At 41.5% G+C, this 19,133-nt stretch overlaps 1 protein-coding gene across 12 annotated transcripts in view; it reads right to left on the bottom strand.

Moving 5' to 3' along the window:
* Positions 1–2,101: 2,101 nt before the first annotated feature.
* Positions 2,102–19,133, bottom strand: part of LOC120055693 (disks large homolog 1-like) — a 234,941-nt gene continuing 217,909 nt past the window's right edge. For all 12 annotated transcript variants that reach the window (XM_039003593.1, XM_039003595.1, XM_039003592.1 and 9 more), the window contains 6 exons: positions 8,709–8,759; positions 8,394–8,495; positions 7,792–7,964; positions 5,155–5,264; positions 4,756–4,847; positions 2,102–4,524 (listed from right to left, as the gene is read on the bottom strand). In XM_039003593.1, coding sequence (XP_038859521.1) covers positions 4,418–4,524; positions 4,756–4,847; positions 5,155–5,264; positions 7,792–7,964; positions 8,394–8,495; positions 8,709–8,759 — 635 coding nt within the window. In that variant the 3' untranslated portion in view covers positions 2,102–4,417. The remainder of the gene's footprint in view (positions 4,525–4,755; positions 4,848–5,154; positions 5,265–7,791; positions 7,965–8,393; positions 8,496–8,708; positions 8,760–19,133) is intronic.

Here is a 19,133-nt window from a genome sequence, read left to right as displayed (position 1 = left end):
ACGGCCTCCTCCACGTCTCCTGATGTACTGGCCTGTCTCCTAGTAGCGCCTCCATGCTCTGGACACTACGCTGACAGACACAGCAAACCTTCTTGCCACAGCTCGCATTGATGTGCCATCCTGGATGAGCTGCACTACCTGAGCCACTTGTGTGGGTTGTAGACTCCGTCTCATGCTACCACTAGAGTGAGAGCACCGCCAGCATTCAAAAGTGACCAAAACATCAGCCAGGAAGCATAGGAACTGAGAAGTGGTCTGTGGTCACCACCTGCAGAACCACTCCTTTATTGGGGGTGTCTTGCTAATTGCCTATAATTTCCACCTGTTGTCTATTCCATTTGCACAACAGCATGTGAAATTTATTGTCAATCAGTGTTGCTTCCTAAGTGGACAGTTTGATTTCACAGAAGTGTGATTGACTTGGAGTTACATTGTGCTGTTTAAGTGTTCCCTTTATTTTTTTGAGCAGTGTATATATTTTGATTTGTTTGAATACATGATTCCATAGTTTTGATGACTTCACTATTATTCTACAATGTAGAAAATAGTACAAATAAAGAAAAAACCTTGAATGAGTATGTGTTCTAAAACTTTTGACTAGTACTGTATATCTTACAGATACATTGATATGGATGTTGGAATATATTTTACAAAATATTTTCTAATACATTTTAATATATATTTAAATATATCAATAAATACATATATTTGTGACATATACTGAAAAACAATATAAAACGCAACATGCAACAATTTTACTGAGTTACATTTCATATAACGAAATCAGTTATTAATTTAGGCCCTAATCTATGAATTTCACATGACTGGGCAGGGGCGCAGCAATTGTTGGGCCTGGGAGGCCATAGATCCACTAACTGGGGAGACAGGCCCACCCAATCAGAGTGAGTTTTCCCCACAAAAGGGCTTTATTACAGACAGAAATACTCCTCAGTTTCATCAGCTGTCTGGGTAGCTGGTCTTAGAGGATCCTGCAGGAGAAGAGGCTGATTGTGGAGGTCCTGGGCTGGCGTGGTCTGCGAATCTCTAAAACGGCGTTGGTGGAGGCTTATGGTAGAGAAATTAACATTAAATTCTTTGGCAACAGCTTGTGGACATTCCTGCAATCAGCATGCCAAATGCACTCCCTCAAAACTTTAGAGATCTGTGGCCAAACTGCACATTTTAGAGTGGCCTTTTATTGTCCCCACCACAAGGTGCACCTGTGTAATGATCATGCTGTTTAATCAGCTTCTTGATATGCCACACCTGTCAGGTGGATGGATTATCTTTGCAAAGGAGAAATGCTCACTAACAGGGATGTAAACAAAATTGGAGGGAAATTTTGCACATATGCTCTTGTGCATATGGAACATTTCTGGTACCTTTTATTTCAGCTCATGAAACATGGGACCAAAGCTTTACATGTTGCGTTTATATTTTTGTTCAGTATACCCTTTCCATACATTCCGTAATCCAATTTTAAATATTTCACGTATCCTAAAAAATGTATAAAAAATACATTTGATCTGTTTCCCCCCCTTATGGGCTATTATTGAGTGCTTTTCTCAATAGTGTAGTGGAGTGTTGTGAGCATAACAGTATGTGGAAAAGAATAAACCCTTACAAATTAGATTCTCAATAGACTGAATAGAGCATGCTTTTTAGTCCAAGAGAAGGCTTGAGCAGGGTCCAGGAAACTGGCTCCTATAAGAGGCATCCAACCATATTGCTGTTACCAGTTTGGGGTGGCTTTTGACTCTTGCTGCCTCTGTCTGACTTCCCCAATAGGCCGAGTGTGCTTGTCTGTTGCAATGACCTAATGATGTACATCTTCAAATGTTTAAAAAAGTAATGTTGCGCTCATGGGAATGTCATTCCTTGAGCACCAGCCTACAGATGTCTTGAAATCAAGCGCAATTTGCACATGAAAATGTCATTGGATATCTCAACAATCATCAACAGCCATCTTCAGACCCACATATATTTCTACAATACACACACAAACAAACAAACAATTGGAGGGGTGGTCAATTGAAATAGGGTTTACGATCTGGCACTACACACACACAACAGAAAGACAATACTCGCACCCACACCACAGTAGGTTGTATGAGAAATGTTTTATTTTTTTATTCAATTATGAGCCATTCTCCTCTCTGATTAATGGAATGAATGAGAATCGGTAGGTTATTTACATGTTTCCAGACAGTCCCCCAAAATTCTGAAGAAAAGTGGAGGTGGTGAGGTGATGGAAGAAGCAGTTTTGTAGTGTAGAAAAAGCCATTATCTTGAAGGCGAGGACGGGGGAGGCCTCGCTGAGGGACACAAGCCATGTGTAGAGCCCTCCGTTGAACGAAGTCTATAAAAAAAAGTCCAATGGGTCAAGTCTGGACCTTCAGTTCCCATATCTACTATAGAACCGGCATCATTGCATTCTGGAAAAAAAACACTCAAGAATAGCCAGTACATTCCTCACGTGAAGCTGTGTTGTTTTCAAGTCAGGGCCTTTAAACATTTGGCAGGTGTAATAAACAAATGTTATGTTATTTAATATTTTTGCGATATTACTTCTAGTCATCTGTAGTTTTATGGGTTACATCGTTTTTTTCAAAATCGTGTAGGTTATCACATGATGTAAAGACAACTAGTCGGTTACTATAATAGGACACGGGAGGATTCTAGCTGCCATAGTGGCCCTTTCTGAGACTGCTCTCTAATCTAAAACATGGGTTTTACCTGGGCAGGGGAAGAGGTCTCTAGTCCTGGTACAGTAGAGACTAACTGCTCTGGGGTGAAGTTTCCCCCAGGTGCAGATCTAGGATCAGCTTCCCCTCCATCAATCCTAACCTTCACCATTGGGGAGAAAATGCTAAACTGACCCAAGATCAGAGTCTAGGGGCAACTTCACCTTACACCTCAAACTTGAAACAGGGATAATGTTTCACAATAGTGACACCCTGTTCATAATTTCACAGTTTAATCAATAATTGAGGTATTAGTTGTGGGGGAAAAGAGCATACCCATAGGTTCTTTAGAACCACAATAAGGGAGCACTGTATTAGAATAATTGTTTTTCTGATGTAGACTAATAATTTCTTAAAAAAAACATTTTTAAAGGAAGTGGTGGTAAAAGAAAACAAAAAAATATATATTTATATTTAAATATCTTTTATACTTTTTTATTTATATATGATTAAAAATGCAATCAAAATAATTCCCATAGTATTAGTGTTTAAGTAAAGTTCAATATAGACTTTTATTATAACAAAATAGGCAGTTTACGGAGGGTTAAATATATGTTAAAATCTCATTGTACAATAAAGTTGTTACATTTTTGCATCTGCATTTTGCTGACAAACCTAAGGACACCTAAAAATGGCAGTTCCTTACTTTTGCATCTGTAAAAGCACTCAAAAACAATTCAAACGATCAAAGACGGTCATTTAAACAGCAAGACACAGCTTAAAAACTCTCCATAGTTCTTGCACTGATCTGGTCTCAAACTCAAGTTCTAGAGGGAAGTATGTGTTTTAGTAGAAGCGATATCACATTTTGCTCATGAAAATGTCAATATTATTCCAAGACTCAAACACACATGTAGGATGCAAACGAGAATTACAACTGTACAAACAGTAATGCTGTTTGCATCACACAGTTCTTGTTAAGAGCAGAGGTCAGCGTTAAACCCTTTGAATGGACACACTACATACACTCTACCCTCCAGGACTTGAGTTGAAGAACCCTATTCAATCAAGTGCCGCACAAGAAACATCTGTGTGCCGCTCAGACACAAAATTCAATGGCTTTCTAACATGGATACACTGGTAAGGAGCGGGGGGGAAAGTGAATACAACTGTGTTCAAAAAAAATACGAGTACTATGATAAATATGTTGAAGGATGACGGTTGGAGGATAAAAGAAAGTGGAAAAAAGGTACTAAAAAGACATGCTGTTAAAGCTATCACGTGCAACGTTTTGCTTTGTGTTTCCGCTACTTATAACCTAATGCCTGAACTTCCTTCGTCTTCGGCCGAAAAAAAACTAGACTTAAATAAGAGGTACTATTAAGCCGTGAGCCACTAAAAAGTTCTTTCACTTTCCTTTTTTCTTAGAAAGTCACCTCCTTTAAACATTAAGGAACTGTACCGTTTGAACAACATCATCTGCCCCTCTGTGCTTTGCTCTGCTGGTCTGGCTATTCGTTGTCAACATCACTGGCCGTCACTGTCACTTCTCGGTCACAGACTTAGGTCATGAGAGAAGCCTGGCAGAGGGGGATTGACGAAAAGGGGGGTGATAAGGTTCGGGCTGTTTTGGAGGTGGTAGGGTAGTGTTTCCAGTTTCAGCAGAACAGGGCATAAATCATAAATAAAAAGGAGAGGAGGACGACAGGGGAGTAGAAAGTGTTGTGACCTCTTCATAATTTCTCCTTGGATAGCACCCATATGAACGGGCCAGACTGTTCCTCTATGATCTGCTTGACTTGCTCATAGATCTCCTCCAAGGTGTCTCCTTGAACAATGGCTGAAACAGACACAAAAAAGGCTTATCATCCAATAGCCTTTATATGCATCTCCTTGCAATGCTGTGTCTACTCTGTTGCTTTCATTGTAATTTATTTGCCTGTGAAGCCCCTTAAGATTTCCCTGTGTTAAAAAAGGGTGATACACACATAGAAATAAAGTAAACAATTAAATGTTAAACTAACCGTCCCATGTCATGCCAAGATCACAGAGAAATGGGTTAGTTTTTCACCTGTAAAATGCTCGGTGAACTCCTGCTCCAGCTTGGTGGCTCTGTCAAAGGTCTTCCTGCTCTGCTCCTCCGTCAGCCTCTTATTCATCTCCCTGATAGAAAGGGAGAGAACAGCACAGTGAAAACCCTGTACACAACAGTGTCTAGATCCAGGTACTAATTCTGGCAAGAACAACTAGCAATCCAAAACAAATGTAGAAAGATACACCGATACCAGACCTAAACTTCTTTCTTATTTTAAAAATGTTATTTGCAGATTGCATGACACAGGCTTTTGTGCCAGTTAAGCTCCAAACCGACAGAGCTAGTAGCAGCAACCATCAAGTCTGCTAAACTAAGCTGACAGTTGTACCAGGTGGATAAGCATCTAAAGCTGACAGAGAATCAGCTCCCACTCACATGATGTTCTCCACAGACTTGGGTTTGATGAAAACAGCGATGGGATGGAGCTGGGCCAGCTGCAGCCTCTTGATGGCGTTGCCTGACACATCCAGGATGCAGTGTTTGCCCTTAGGGAGGGGAACAGAGAAATCTGGTGGGTGCAGTGTTGTCACGATACAGAAACACAAACCAGACGGAACTCTATGATATGCTTTATGTAAAATATTGTTTGCTGTGCCGGAGTCAGGAGAAGTTGCCTAAGCTTCCGACTCTGGACCACATATGCACCCTGGCGATGGGGGTTCGAGCTCTGTCTTGGCCACCTTCTGTCTATACTATCGGTCTCCCTCTACATTTCCCACTGTACTGTCCCAATATTTGTTTTTGTTATGTGCTGTAGCTTGGAAAATAAAAGACATGACTTTGGGTGACAACACAAGGCATAACTCCTATTAACTGGAGCAGGATTTCACAGAGACCTGAATGAGCACCTTTGCTTAGTGAGTGAACCTAAAGTTAAACAATGGTGACCCCTTTTAGCTACCTAGGGTACATGTACACTAGCGGTCAAAAGTTTTAGAACACCTACTCATTCAAGGGTTTTTCTTTATTTGTACTATTTCCTATAGTGAAGAATAATAGTGAAGACATACAAACTATAAAATAACACATACGGAATCATGTAGTAACCAAAAAAGTTTTAAACAAATCCAAATATATTTGATATTCTTGAAATAGCCACCCTTTGCCTTGACGACAGCTTTGCACAATCTTGGTATTCTCTCAACCAACTTCACCTTGAATGCTTTACCAACAGTCTTGAAGGAGTTCCCACATATGCTGAGCACTTGTTTGTTGCGTTTCCATCACTCTGCAGTCTGACTCATCCCAAAACATCTCAATTTGGTTGAGGTTGGGGGATTGTGGGGGCCAGGTCATCTGATGCAGCACTCCACTCTCCTTCTTGGTAAAATAGCCCTTACACAGCCTGGAGGTGTACTGGGTCATTGTTCTGTTGAAAAACAAATGATAGTCCCCACGAACCCCAATCCAGTTGGGATGGCGTATCGCTGCAGAATGCTGTGGTAGCCATGCAGGTTAAGTGTGCCTTGAATTCGAAATAAATGTCACCAGCAAAGCACCCCCACACCATAACACCACATGCGGAGATCATCCGTTCACCCACACCGCGTCTCACAAAGACACGGCGGTTGGAACCAAAAATCTCCAATTTGGCCTCCACACCAAAGGATACATTTCCACCAGTCTAATGTCCATTGCTCGTGTTTCTTGGCCCAAGCAATTCTCTTCTTCTTATTGGTGTCCTTTAGTAGTGGTTTCTTTGCAGCAGACCATGAAAGCCTGATTCACACAGTCTCCTCTGAACAGCAGATTGAGCCAGTTTCATCATAGCGCTTGATGGTTTTTGCGACTGCACTTGAAGAAACTTTCACAGTTCTTGAAATGTTCTGTATTGACTGACCTTCATGTCTTAAAGTAATGATGGACTGTCGTCTCTCTTTGCTTATTTGAGCTGTTCATGCCATAATATGGACTTTTACCAAATAGGGCTATGTTCTGTATATCCCCCCCTCCCCCCCCCCACCTTGTCACAACACAACTGATTGGCTCAAACGCATTAAGGAAAGAAGTTCCACAAATTAACTTTTAAGAATGCACACCTGTTAATTGAAATGCATTCCAGGTGACTACCTCATGAAGCTAGTTTTGAGAACGCCAAGAGTGTGCAAAGCTGTTTGGTTCCAACCCGCCGTGTCTTTGTGAGACGCGGTGTGGGTGAACGGATGATCTCCGCATGTGTATTTCCCACCGTGCTGGTGACACACTATGATTTATTTAGAATTCAAGGCACACTTAACCAGCATGGCTACAACAGCATTCTGCAGACAAAACACCATCCCATCTGGTTTGGGCTTGGTGGGACTATCATTTGTTTTTCAACTGGACAATGACCCAACACACCTCCAGGCTGTGTATGGGCTATTTTACCAAGAAGGAGTGATGGAGTGCTGCATCAGATGACCTGGCCTCCACAATCCCCCGACCTCAATCAAATTTAGATGGTTTGGGATAAGTCGGACCGCACAGTGATGGAAACGCAGCCAACAAGTGCTCAGCATATGTGGGAACTCCTTCAAGACTGTTGGAAAAGCATTCCAGGTGTAGCTGGTTGAGAGAATGCCAACAGTGTGCAGAGCTGTCATCAAGGCAAAGGGTGGCTATTTGAAGAATCTGTTTAACTTTTTTGTTTACTACATGATTCCATATGTGTTATTTCATAGTGTTGATGTCTTCATTATTATTCTACAATGTAGAAAATAGTAAAAATAAAGAAAAACCCTTGAATGAGTAGGTTTTCTAAAACATTTACCGCTAGTGTGTCTATGCATATTCCTAAAAATCTAAGGGCATATTTATCAACTGGAAATTACCTGGCATCTTACAGACTGTTGATTTTAAGGCTAAACACACTCAAGCCTGTTACATCCAGGGTGGGAAAAAAACAGCCTTGGTTGAAAGTACGTCAATACAACCAGAAACGGCTGTTTTTTTCAACCAGTTTTGCCTGCTGTGGTGGGACTGCAGACAGTGAAGAAGTTCCGTTAAGGATGGCCTTCTATTCTGTTCACGTACCTTCTCTGCCACCTCACGCACCGACTGTACGCTGGTCCCGTACAGGTGGTTGTTGTACTGGCCCGCCTCGATAAACTTGTGGTCCTGGATGTCCTTCTCCATCTGCTCCCTGGACACCACAAAGTGGTAGTCCCTGGTGTCCACCTCATAGTCCCGCTTGGGTCTGGTTGTGTCTGGGGGGAAAGGAAAGGACCAGTGTTAGACGTATGGCGGGAACTCCCTCTTTCCCATCTTTACATTAATCCAATGCTTTTAAATGTGTGGGGAAGAGTGCAAAAGTCCCAAATTGCACTCTATATTGCACTACTTTTGAACAGAGTATAAAAGAGTGCCATTTGGGATGCATATTTTGTGAGAATTAATGAGAAGAGATCAACTCAGACTGTGATGACTGCGTTAATCAGACTGCGTGACCAAATGGTTGGCCTGCAAGTAGAAACATTTCCTATTTTTACCATGAACAATGTATAAAGAGAAAATTACCATTGTAATGAATGGTGCACGTTTTCTCAGCCACAACTTGTGTTTGAGGAAATAAATAACCTGTAAAAGCGCTGTCTTTTACCACAGCAAACACGTAAGACAAGTAACATTACACTCACGGGGAACACAGGACCCAAATTTGTCGGGGAACTCCGATATCAGGTCGTCGTTTACCCGATCCTTCATGGGACCAAGAATAATCACTGGACGGGTGTAGTTCACTGATGGGAGAACAAAAACCCAACCGCTAACATTGTGTTTGAAAAATCCAAACACAGTCCAGCAATTTGGAAAAACATCACACTTCTAACTGACGTAAATTGTGTTTTTACACACCAACGCCTCCTGAAGCTTTACACATTGAAATCAAATGTAATTTAAATATTAACAAGGCACCAAAGGTATTTGACTGTGATGGAGAAAAAGAAGCTCACCTTCCTGTTGACTGACTGGCTCGTACGACAGCATGTACTCCTCTTGACCACCTGAGAACAACGAGTGACCACAGAAAAACCATGCTTTCCATCACACAAGAGTACAGAAAATAATTCCACTTTGATACTGTTCTGTATATATCTATGTTGTTTGTTTTATGCTATGCAAGTGACGTAGCAAGTAGCTTTGTCATTTTTTTTTTTTTTTTTTTTTTAACATTTGTAGGCTTTTTGAATGGTCTCCAGCTCAAAAACTTAATGAAAGGAATCTGGCAGAAGTAAATTTATCCACAAACACGACTATAATTTGTTATATATCTTATATGACCGTGTTTTCAAGAATTTGATAATATAATCGTCAAGCCCATTCAATAGATCAGGGACATGAAAATGAAAGTACGACATAGGAATGCGTCACTTTCACACGGTATTGAAATTACTATTTGAAACCACAAGCTTGGTATATATATATATGTGTGTTAGCTGACAACGTCAAAAAAGATGTGCACTCTTCCATGGGGCAAACGTCATTGTGCTGTTCTGATTCTGGATGGTTAGGTTGCTAGCAAGAATGACAAGAAACTGCCATGTGAGAAATCATTAGTGGCTCGTTTCAGCTTGTTATTGATACCATGCCTTGTTCTGAGGTGTTTTAACGGATTTTGTGTCAATGCTAATATGGCTAGAATTCGCTAGCTAGCTAACAAACAACTGTAACAATGTATTTGAGAGACAAGCACTCATTGTAAAAATGTATTTATGTTTTCAAAAACATAGAAATATAGCTTAAATGTTGTCAACAATCTAAGCCAGCCCAGTCTGTTTTGGCCCTTAGTTGCGCAAGCCTCGGTTTTGTTGCTAAACAACCAACCCGTCTATACAGTGGGGCAAAAAAGTATTTAGTCAGCCACCAATTGTGCAAGTTCTCCCACTTAAAAAGATGAGCGAGGCCTGTAATTTTCATCATAGGTACACTTCAACTATGACAGACAAAATGAGAAAAAAAATTCCAGAAAATCACATTGTAGGATTTTTAATGAATTTATTTGCAAATTATGGTGGAAAATAAGTATTTGGTCACCTACAAACAAGCAAGATTTCTAGCTCTCACAGACCTGTAACTTCTTCTTTAAGAGGCTCCTCTGTCCTCCACTCGTTACCCGTATTAATGGCACCTGTTTGAACTTGTTATCAGTATAAAAGACACCTGTCCACAACCTCAAACAGTCACACTCCAAACTCCACTATGGCCAAGACCAAAGAGCTGTCAAAGGACACCAGAAACAAAATTGTAGACCTGCACCAGGCTGGGAAGACTGAATCTGCAATAGGTAAGCAGCTTGGTTTGAAGAAATCAACTGTGGGAGCAATTATTAGGAAATGGAAGACATACAAGACCACTGATAATCTCCCTCGATCTGGGGCTCCACGCAAGATCCCCGTGGGGTCAAAATGATCACAAGAACGGTGAGCAAAAATCCCAGAACCACACAGGGGGACCTAGTGAATGACCTGCAGAGAGCTGGGACCAAAGTAACAAAGCCTACCATCAGTAACACACTACGACGCAAGGGACTCAAATCCTGCAGTGCCAGACTTGTCCCCCTGCTTAAGCCAGTACATGTCCAGGCCCGTCTGAAGTTTGCTAGAGAGCATTTGGATGATCCAGAAGAAGATTGGGAGAATGTCATGTGGTCAGATGAAACCAAAATTTAACTTTTTGGTAAAAACTCAACTCGTCGTGTTTGGAGGACAAAGAATGCCGAGTTGCATCCAAAGAACACCATACCTACTGTGAAGCATGGGGGTGGAAACATCATGCTTTGGGGCTGTTTTTCTGCAAAGGGACCAGGACGACTGATACTGAAAGAATGAATGGGGCCATGTATCGTGAGATTTTGAGTGAAAACCTCCTTCCATCAGCAAGGGCATTGAAGATGAAACGTGGCTGGGTCTTTCAGCATGACAATGATCCCAAACACACCGCCCGGGCAACGAAGGAGTGGCTTCGTAAGAAGCATTTCAAGGTCCGGGAGTGGCCTAGCCAGTCTCCAGATCTCAACCCCATAGAAAATCTTTGGAGGGAGTTGAAAGTCCGTGTTGCCCAGCAACAGCCCCAAAACATCACTGCTCTAGAGGAGATCTGCATGGAGGAATGGGCCAAAATACCAGCAACAGTGTGTGAAAACCTTGTGACGACTTACAGAAAACATTTGACCTGTACCCAACAAAGGGTATATAACAAAGTATTGAGATAAACTTTTGTTATTGACCAAATACTTATTTCCCACCATAATTTGCAAATAAATTCATTAAAAATCCCACAATGTGATTTTCTGGATTTTTTTTCTCATTTTGTCTGTCATAGTTGAAGTGTACCTATGATGAAAATTACAGGCCTCTCTCATCTTTTTAAGTGGGAGAACTTGCACAATTGGTGGCTGACTAAATACTTTTTTGCCCCACTGTAGCTCTTGATCCTAGAATGATTTTCCTTGGTCCTAGAATGAGAGGTTTGGAGCAATGGTATGGGCGAGAGTTTGATCAGAGGATCATTGACTTTATTCAAATATATTTGGTTGGAGGTCATGTTGAATGAACATATGGCTAAAGTACACAAGAGCTGAGCAGTAAGTGACCTCTTTAATTCCGCAAAACAATGGTTGCACCACAAATGACATCCTATTCCCTACATAGTGCACGACTTGCCCTAAGGGCCCTGGTTAAAAGTAGTGCACTATATAGGGAATTCATGACCTCGGCCAAGACTTGCTTTTTTCAAACTCTTCCGAAAAAGTAGAGAACACCAGCAGTGTCGCAGTGAAATGTAATGTCCAGGAATAATGCAAGCTATAAAAACTGGTAGATGGGTCCAATGGTCCAGGATATGGCTACAACATTCCTGTGTTATGAGTATGACCAACATTTATGTTCATACACAATGTGTTCAGAAGATTAAAATAGCAGATTAGACATGAGCACATTCAAAATGACACGCACACACACTAGAGGTCTTTACGGGTCCAAAAAGTTGGAAATGGATCCATGGCTTTCCCATCCGACCGCATATACATAAATTAATAAAAAAAACCTGAGACCTGTTTTTCCAAATGGACCCGAGAACAGTCACACACGTTACAAAAAGGCCAGTAAAAAAAAAGTTATAAATAAATTAAAACTGTTCCTTGTATTTCGATGTCTAGCATATTCAAAACGTTACAGCCTATTGTTTATACTTTCCTAAAATATTAATTGTCCATCTGTCAGAGATCTGAGCGCTAAATGCGTCAGGGTGCATAGGCTTAGATGTCCACTGTATGATATTAATATTCAGAAAATAAATATAAAGGAAGAGAAGCTTAGGGATTTAAAAAAATCTGAGTGGCAACGGATACAGAGTTCTGTATCCTAATTTTTGCTCAGGCAAAAAATATGGATAATTCTGCGCATGTGCAGGATAATTTTTTTACCTAGCTGAGTGCCCACTCCGCCTTACGTACTTGCTGTGCTGAGTGCTACGCTGCCGTTCCCCACCTTCTTGATCATCTTTGTCTGGTCACTGGTGTTGCATACAAACTTCATGTTGTACACAAATCTATTGCATTCTCTCATTAGCCTATTAAGCATAAGCACGATTTCCTACAAACCTCATGTTTTACACAAAGCTGTTCGAACTAAAGCATTTCATGCCTCAGTAAGCATAAGCGCGATTTCATGTTCTTTTTTCAGGAGGGGAGTAGGCATGACCTAACATTTTTAGAAGCCTTAGACCAGAACCTTGATACTGTTTGACATCTAAGTTTGAACATTAGTCATGAAGGTTAATTAGGTTAATTATTTTTTTCAAAACTTGCATCGCTAGACTGCCTGTTTGTGTCATGCTTGTTTGCAATACTGACAAAGTTTGTACGAACATGTCGATAATGTATTTTGTGTAAAACATGTCAAATGAACTGCAAGTTTTAAAGGAACCGGTTGACTGTCTTTTAGCTAGCTAGATATTTTTTATGGTCTGAATTTGCACTAAGAATCGTTAGCTAAAAGACAGTCAACCGGTTCCTTTAAAAATCATGCATCTATTGACATGTTTTACACAAAATACATTATTGACATGTTCATACAAACTGTGTGTGACACAGGCAGTGCAGAGATTTCATGTTCTTCTTAGCTGCGGAGTTACATGCAGCTATTTACTCTCGCCACGATATCAGCATATATGGCATAACTATGGAACCAGGCAATGCAAAACGAACTCGCCCATTGTCAGACTATTTTCTCTGGTCCGGATACATGCTCGACTGCCTAGAATCTTCGGCTACCCATAGGTGGAACGCAGCAAGACAGCGATCATTGGCTATGCTGCGCAGGGGGCAAACAGGCAGTCAAGTAGTCTTATTTTTTTCAGGAACCTACGATATGGCAGCAACTATAAAGATTAGCCTACATCATCACACAAAACACTGATTGTTTTTTCTCCTAAGTGTTACAACGATTTATATCACTTCACTGCAACATTACGTCAAAAGGGCGGTCCTTAGGAAAATATTTATCCTGCTCGACTGCTTCACGGTACAGACATGCCAAAGCAATCGCTGAATTTGTCTCGGGCAGGCGGATCTAAATACATAGCTTTCACAGCTCTACGATAAAGAATGCGACCTACACACTTCCTTAAACATAAAATAAGTAAATTAGTAATTTTGTGTGCCTTTGCGAGACAGAGAAAGAGATGGAGATATGCCGGCGGCATGTTCCAGACACGACTTGCATTTCTTTATCCTACTACTCTTATAGCCTACACATATGAGGCTCTATAAAATCTGCGGTGCGGAGAAGGTGGACGGAATCACGGAATCCAGACATTTAAACGGAATTCAACAATATTAAAAACAGTATTGAACTTAGCAGAGAATCAACTAAATGTATTGACAATTCATTAATCAGCCCCAGTTTGGCGCCAGAGGGTATGGCTGCCATTTTACGGGCTCCTAAACAACTATGCCATTTTGAGTGTTTTTCCCCCCCGCATTGTTTGTAACTTATTTTGTACACAATGTTGCTGCTACCATCTCTTATGACCGCAAAGAGCATCTGGATATCAGAACAGCGATTACTTACCTCGAACTGGACAACATTTTTTTCTTTAATGAGTCCGAGGTGAAGGATATATGCTTCTCCGAGACCAGGCCCAAATCCCCGTCATTCGCGTTAAGAAAAGATGGAAATACAGAGGGCGGAGATCTGGGTGCCTTGTGAGAATTAGTCGGCTAGTAGGTAACCCGCCTCTACCATCTGTTCCATTGGCCAATGTGCAATCACTGGAAAATAAACTGGATGATCTCCGTTTGAGAATATCCTACCAACGGGACATTAAAAACGGTAATATCTTATGTTTCACCGAGTCGTGGCTGAACGACGACACGGATAATATACAGTTGGCTGGGTTTTCGTGCATCGGCAGGACAGAACAGCTACGTCTGGTAAGTAGAGGGGTGGGAGTGTGTGTGTCTATTTGTCAATAACAGCTGGTGCACGATATCTAATATTAAGGAAGTCTCAAGGTATTGCTCGCTTGAGGTAGAGTACCTCATGATAAGCTGTAGACCACACTATTAACCAAGAGAGTTTTCAACTATATTTTTCGTAGCCGTCTATTTACCACCACAAAACCATGCTGGCACTAAGACCACACTCAATGAGCTGTATAAGGCCATAAGCAAACAAGAAAATGCTCATCCAGAAGCGGCGCTCCTAGTGTCCGGGAATTTTAATGCTGGATAACTTAAATCCATTTTTACCTAATTTCGACCAGCATGTCACATGTGCAACCAGAGGAAAGAAAACTCTAGACCACCTAGAGTTGCGGCTTTCAAGGAGTGGGACACTACTCCGGATGCTTATAAGAAATCCCGCTATGCCCTCCAACGAATCATCAAACAGACAAAGCGTCAATACAGGACTAAGATTGAATCCTACTACACCGGCTCTGATACTCGTCGGGTGTGGCAGGGCTTGCAAACTATTACTGACTACTAAGGGAAACCCAGCCGCAAGCTGCCCAGTGACGCGAGCCTACCAGACGAGCTAAATGGCTTTTATGCTCGCTTCGAGGCAAGCAACACTAAAGCATGTATGAGAGCACCAGCTGTTACGGACGACAGTGTGATCACGCTCTCCATAGCCGATGTGAGAAATACCATTAAACAGGACAACATACACAAGGCCACGGGGCCAGACAAGGCCACTGGGCCAGATTACCTGGACGTGTACTCAGAGCATACGCGGACCAACTGGCAAGTGTCTTCACTGACATTTTCAACCTCTTCCTGACCCGAGTCTGTAATACCTATATGGTTCAAGCAGACCACCATAGTCCCTGTGCACAAGAAAGCAAAGGTAACCTTCCTAAATTACTATCGCCCTGTAGCACTCACATCGGTAGCCATGAAGTGCTTTGAAAGGATGGTTATGACACATCAACAAAATGTTATATAGCTGCACCATTGAGAGCATCTTGACCGGTTGCATCACCGCCTGGTATGGCAACTGCTTGGCATCCGACCGTAAGGCGCTACAGAGGGTAGTGTGTATGGCCCAGTACATCACTGGGGCCAAGCTTCCAGCCAATCCAGACCTACAGTGGCTTACGAAAGTATTCACCCCCTTGGCATTTTTCCTATTTTGTTGCCTTACAACCTGGAATTAAAATAGATTTTTGGGGGGGTTTGTATCATTTGATTTACACAACATGCCTACCACTTTGAAGATGCAAAATATTTTTTATTGTGAAACAAACAAGAAATAAGACAAAAAACTTGAGCGTGCATAACTATTCACCCACCCAAAGTCAATACTTTGTAGAGCCACCTTTTGCAGCAATTACAGCTAAGTCTCTTGGGGTATGTCTCTATAAGCTTGGCACATCTAGCCACTGGGATTTTTGCCCATTCTTCAAAGGAAAACTGCTCCAGCTCCTTCAAGTTGGATGGGTTCCGCTGGAGTACAGCAATCTATAAGTAATACCACAGATTCTCAATTGGATTGAGGTCTGGGCTTTGACTAGGCCATTCCAAGACATTTAAATGTTTCCCCTTAAACCACTTGGGTGTTGCTTTAGCAGTCATGCAATAAAACGCAAATGAATTACTTAAAAATCATACAATGTGATTTTCTGGATTTTTGATTCCGTCTCTCACAGTTGAAGTGTACCTATGATAAAAATTACAGACCTCTACATGCTTTGTAAGTAGGAAAACCTGCAAAATCGGCAGTGTATCAAATACTTGTTCTCCCCACTGTATATTGCACACAGGTGTACTTTATTTAACTAATTATGTGACTTCTGAAGGTAATTGGTTGCACCAGAGCTTATTTAGGGGCTTCATAGCAAAGGTGGTGAATACATATGCAAGCACCACTTTCCGTTTTTTATTTTTGGGAATTTTTTGAAACAAGTAATGTTTTTCATTTCACTTCACCAATTTGGACTATTTTGTGTATGTCCATTACATGAAATCCAAATAAAAATCAATTTAAATTACAGGTTGTAATGCAACAAAATAGGAAAAATGCCAAGGGGTTGAATACTTTTGCAAGCACTGTATATACTAGGCGGTGTCAGAGGAAGGCCCAACTTCCGCACCTTTGGCCCCGTTTCAGGGAAGTCAAAAGACACAGACATTATTAGCAGACATAGAGTACGCCTTGAATGGCTACCCGAACGCTACAGATACTGACAGGCTTCACCTGTTGAAGCGAATGTCGAATAGACACGTGACAAGGTTAATCCGTCTAAAACAGCAACACGTGCCAAACGACTACGCAAACCTTGCCACAGTTTTGAAAATAGAATTCAGTGGTTTCCAATTCGCAAACACGACAGCTCGCTGGTTAAGACTGTCAAACAAGCTCGGAATGAACTACCACAAGCATAGGCTTCGTTCAGCTTACTTTGGCCTACTCACTGAAACAGAAATGTAAGAGCTATTACCATTCAAACAAATGTTTCTGTCGAACATGTATCCCAACTTCATTAACTACTTGGGCCCTACAGCCCACGTTGGTTTGCCAATCTCAGAACTCAGAGAGCTTGCAAGCACAGCTTTTGATGCATCAAAATTGAGCCGCGCGAAGAGCCCTGACATCTCAGTTTTCAATATTGAACAGGAGCACTCACTCCAGTTAGAGGGTGCATTATCAGGGATAGGAAAGTTGAGAGATGATGCACAACAACGGTATCTACCACGAAATCACAATACCGACAACGTCGCAAGCGAAATGACTACCACTACAATCAACCTGATCGCTACGTTCCTACACCCAACCCACACAAAGTAACAGGTAACAAAGGGTTCAATGACGATCAAACTGAAGACAAATGTTCTCAAAAAATTCTGTTAAGTACAGAAACGCAAACATTTTGAGAAAGAGGAAAAAGAAAAGTCGCCATGACTAGGCTTGGATTTTCCGGAGAACAGCTCCACCAAAATTAACACCACTAGCAAGGATGTAAACTATCACTCAAAACCCTATCCAGGGCCCACTCGATCAAGAAACAAGCCCACGGGCTTTGACTTTAGACTCAGATACCAGTGTTGCGACAAGGCAAACATCGCAAAAGCCAATTCCACTCAAACTCCGATAAGTCGATCTGTTTTCACCATGAATACAAATAACACATCACGCCGTTGCGAACAATCACTCCACTTTGTGGAGATTATGACCACAAAACGCATCTCTGAAAGTCGCTACCTGGAAACAGTCCTGGAGTACTGCTTAACCCATGATGCGCTAATTGATTCGGGCTCGACAATATCGATCATCTCTCAAACATTATTTAATGATTTCAAAAGGGCTGTGAATCCAGCCCTTTAAGTTAAAAATGGAACGCTGCGACACTAAACTTTGAGGTTTCACTCGATTACCTCGCCTCTCACAATGAGACTCATGCTGAAACTACACTTCCAAATGTATCGCTTGTTCACTGTATGTTACCAGCCTCGAAACTGAACCCCTGCTACTCGGAGCAGACTTGATGGATCATTTGGTCGCACTGATGGATTGGAAAAACAACCAATTGTGATCACAAGTAACCGTGCCGTCTCCACTGACCACATTGCCTTCTCCTAACTCTGGCTGCAACACAGTCATCCACAAGGAGTATCTGAAGACAGGACCCCTTGGGAAAAATTAATTTCGATACCTCTTGGTACAGAGTCTGACTCAAGCAGATATTATGATATCTTGTCAAATTCAATCAGCAAACCTGATATACTATTCTTTTCATTTCGAGTGAGCAACTTCCCTCCTCCTTGGAGTCATGCGATACTGTAGCTGAAATTAACTTCTCTTGTCCTTCAAACACTTCCTCAAGCACTGCGCTCGTCTAAGGAAACAAAGCATCAACGTTTAGAGTGGACTCTGCTTCCGATGATACATTTTGCGCTTTGAGGGGGACTGAAATCCCTTCAAATGAACGGTGTCAGGTCCGCCACTGACCCATTGACTCCAGCTGGTGAAACACTGTGCGATATCGGCGAAAGATATCCTCATCTCAGTTTGCAGGTACTGGAACAGTAGCCACACGTGGACACTGTGGTGAATGGCAGGCCACGACAGCCACTGAGCGTTTTGAAGCACAAACACCAGGAGATTTGGTTTAAAAGTTACAGCCAATCTACTAACAACACGGCTGCTGACAACTTGTACAAAGGGTCCAACTTTTTCGTTTGTGCCTCGGACACCAACACCAACCGCTGGTGGGGGGAATACTGGAACAATATTTCTAACATAGAACGTGGGGAATGGTCAGAGGCGACCTAAAATAACACTAATATCGGTTTGGTTGTTATTTTGTGATGTCATTCAAAATGTTAAAAAGGAAATACTGTTACTTGAAAAGTATACACACTACATGTAAGAAGTGTCCATCCTCTGCGTTGTGCATGCTACAGTGGTTCTTCCTTTAAAAGTTGCGTCGTACTCCAGCACAGCATGCGGACTGCCTCAGAATTCTATGGCACGTTATTTAAGTGTTGTTGCCATCAATGCTAGTTAGTGCTAGTTTGACCACCAGAGGGCATCTTTGAGAAGCATTTGACTGTTTTAAATATTGGCTGTACTAGCAAATTTAAAACCGTTTTTTTGTAATAACATAGTATATGAGATTGATTTTAAGTAGATTAATTAATTTGATTAATATTATGGTGTTTCTATTCCAAGAAAAACAAAACCCCCTGGGTTTCCGTCAGGAAAATATGGAGCTTTACAACATGACTCCTCTTTAAATCTGCGTATTTCTCCAAAGCTCAGTTGTCCTGAGTCTGCACAACACTCCCCGTCAGTCCATTTAATTGGAACTACATGGTAATGTAAAAGTTTTTTTAGTGATACAGTACGTAATATAGCAAGTAAAAAAAAAAACTT

This window comes from Salvelinus namaycush, chromosome 11, assembly GCF_016432855.1.
Source record: "Salvelinus namaycush isolate Seneca chromosome 11, SaNama_1.0, whole genome shotgun sequence".
Lineage (NCBI taxonomy): Eukaryota > Metazoa > Chordata > Actinopteri > Salmoniformes > Salmonidae > Salvelinus > Salvelinus namaycush.
Note: the sequence above shows the minus strand (reverse complement) of the source record. Positions and strands in the feature narration are given on the sequence as shown.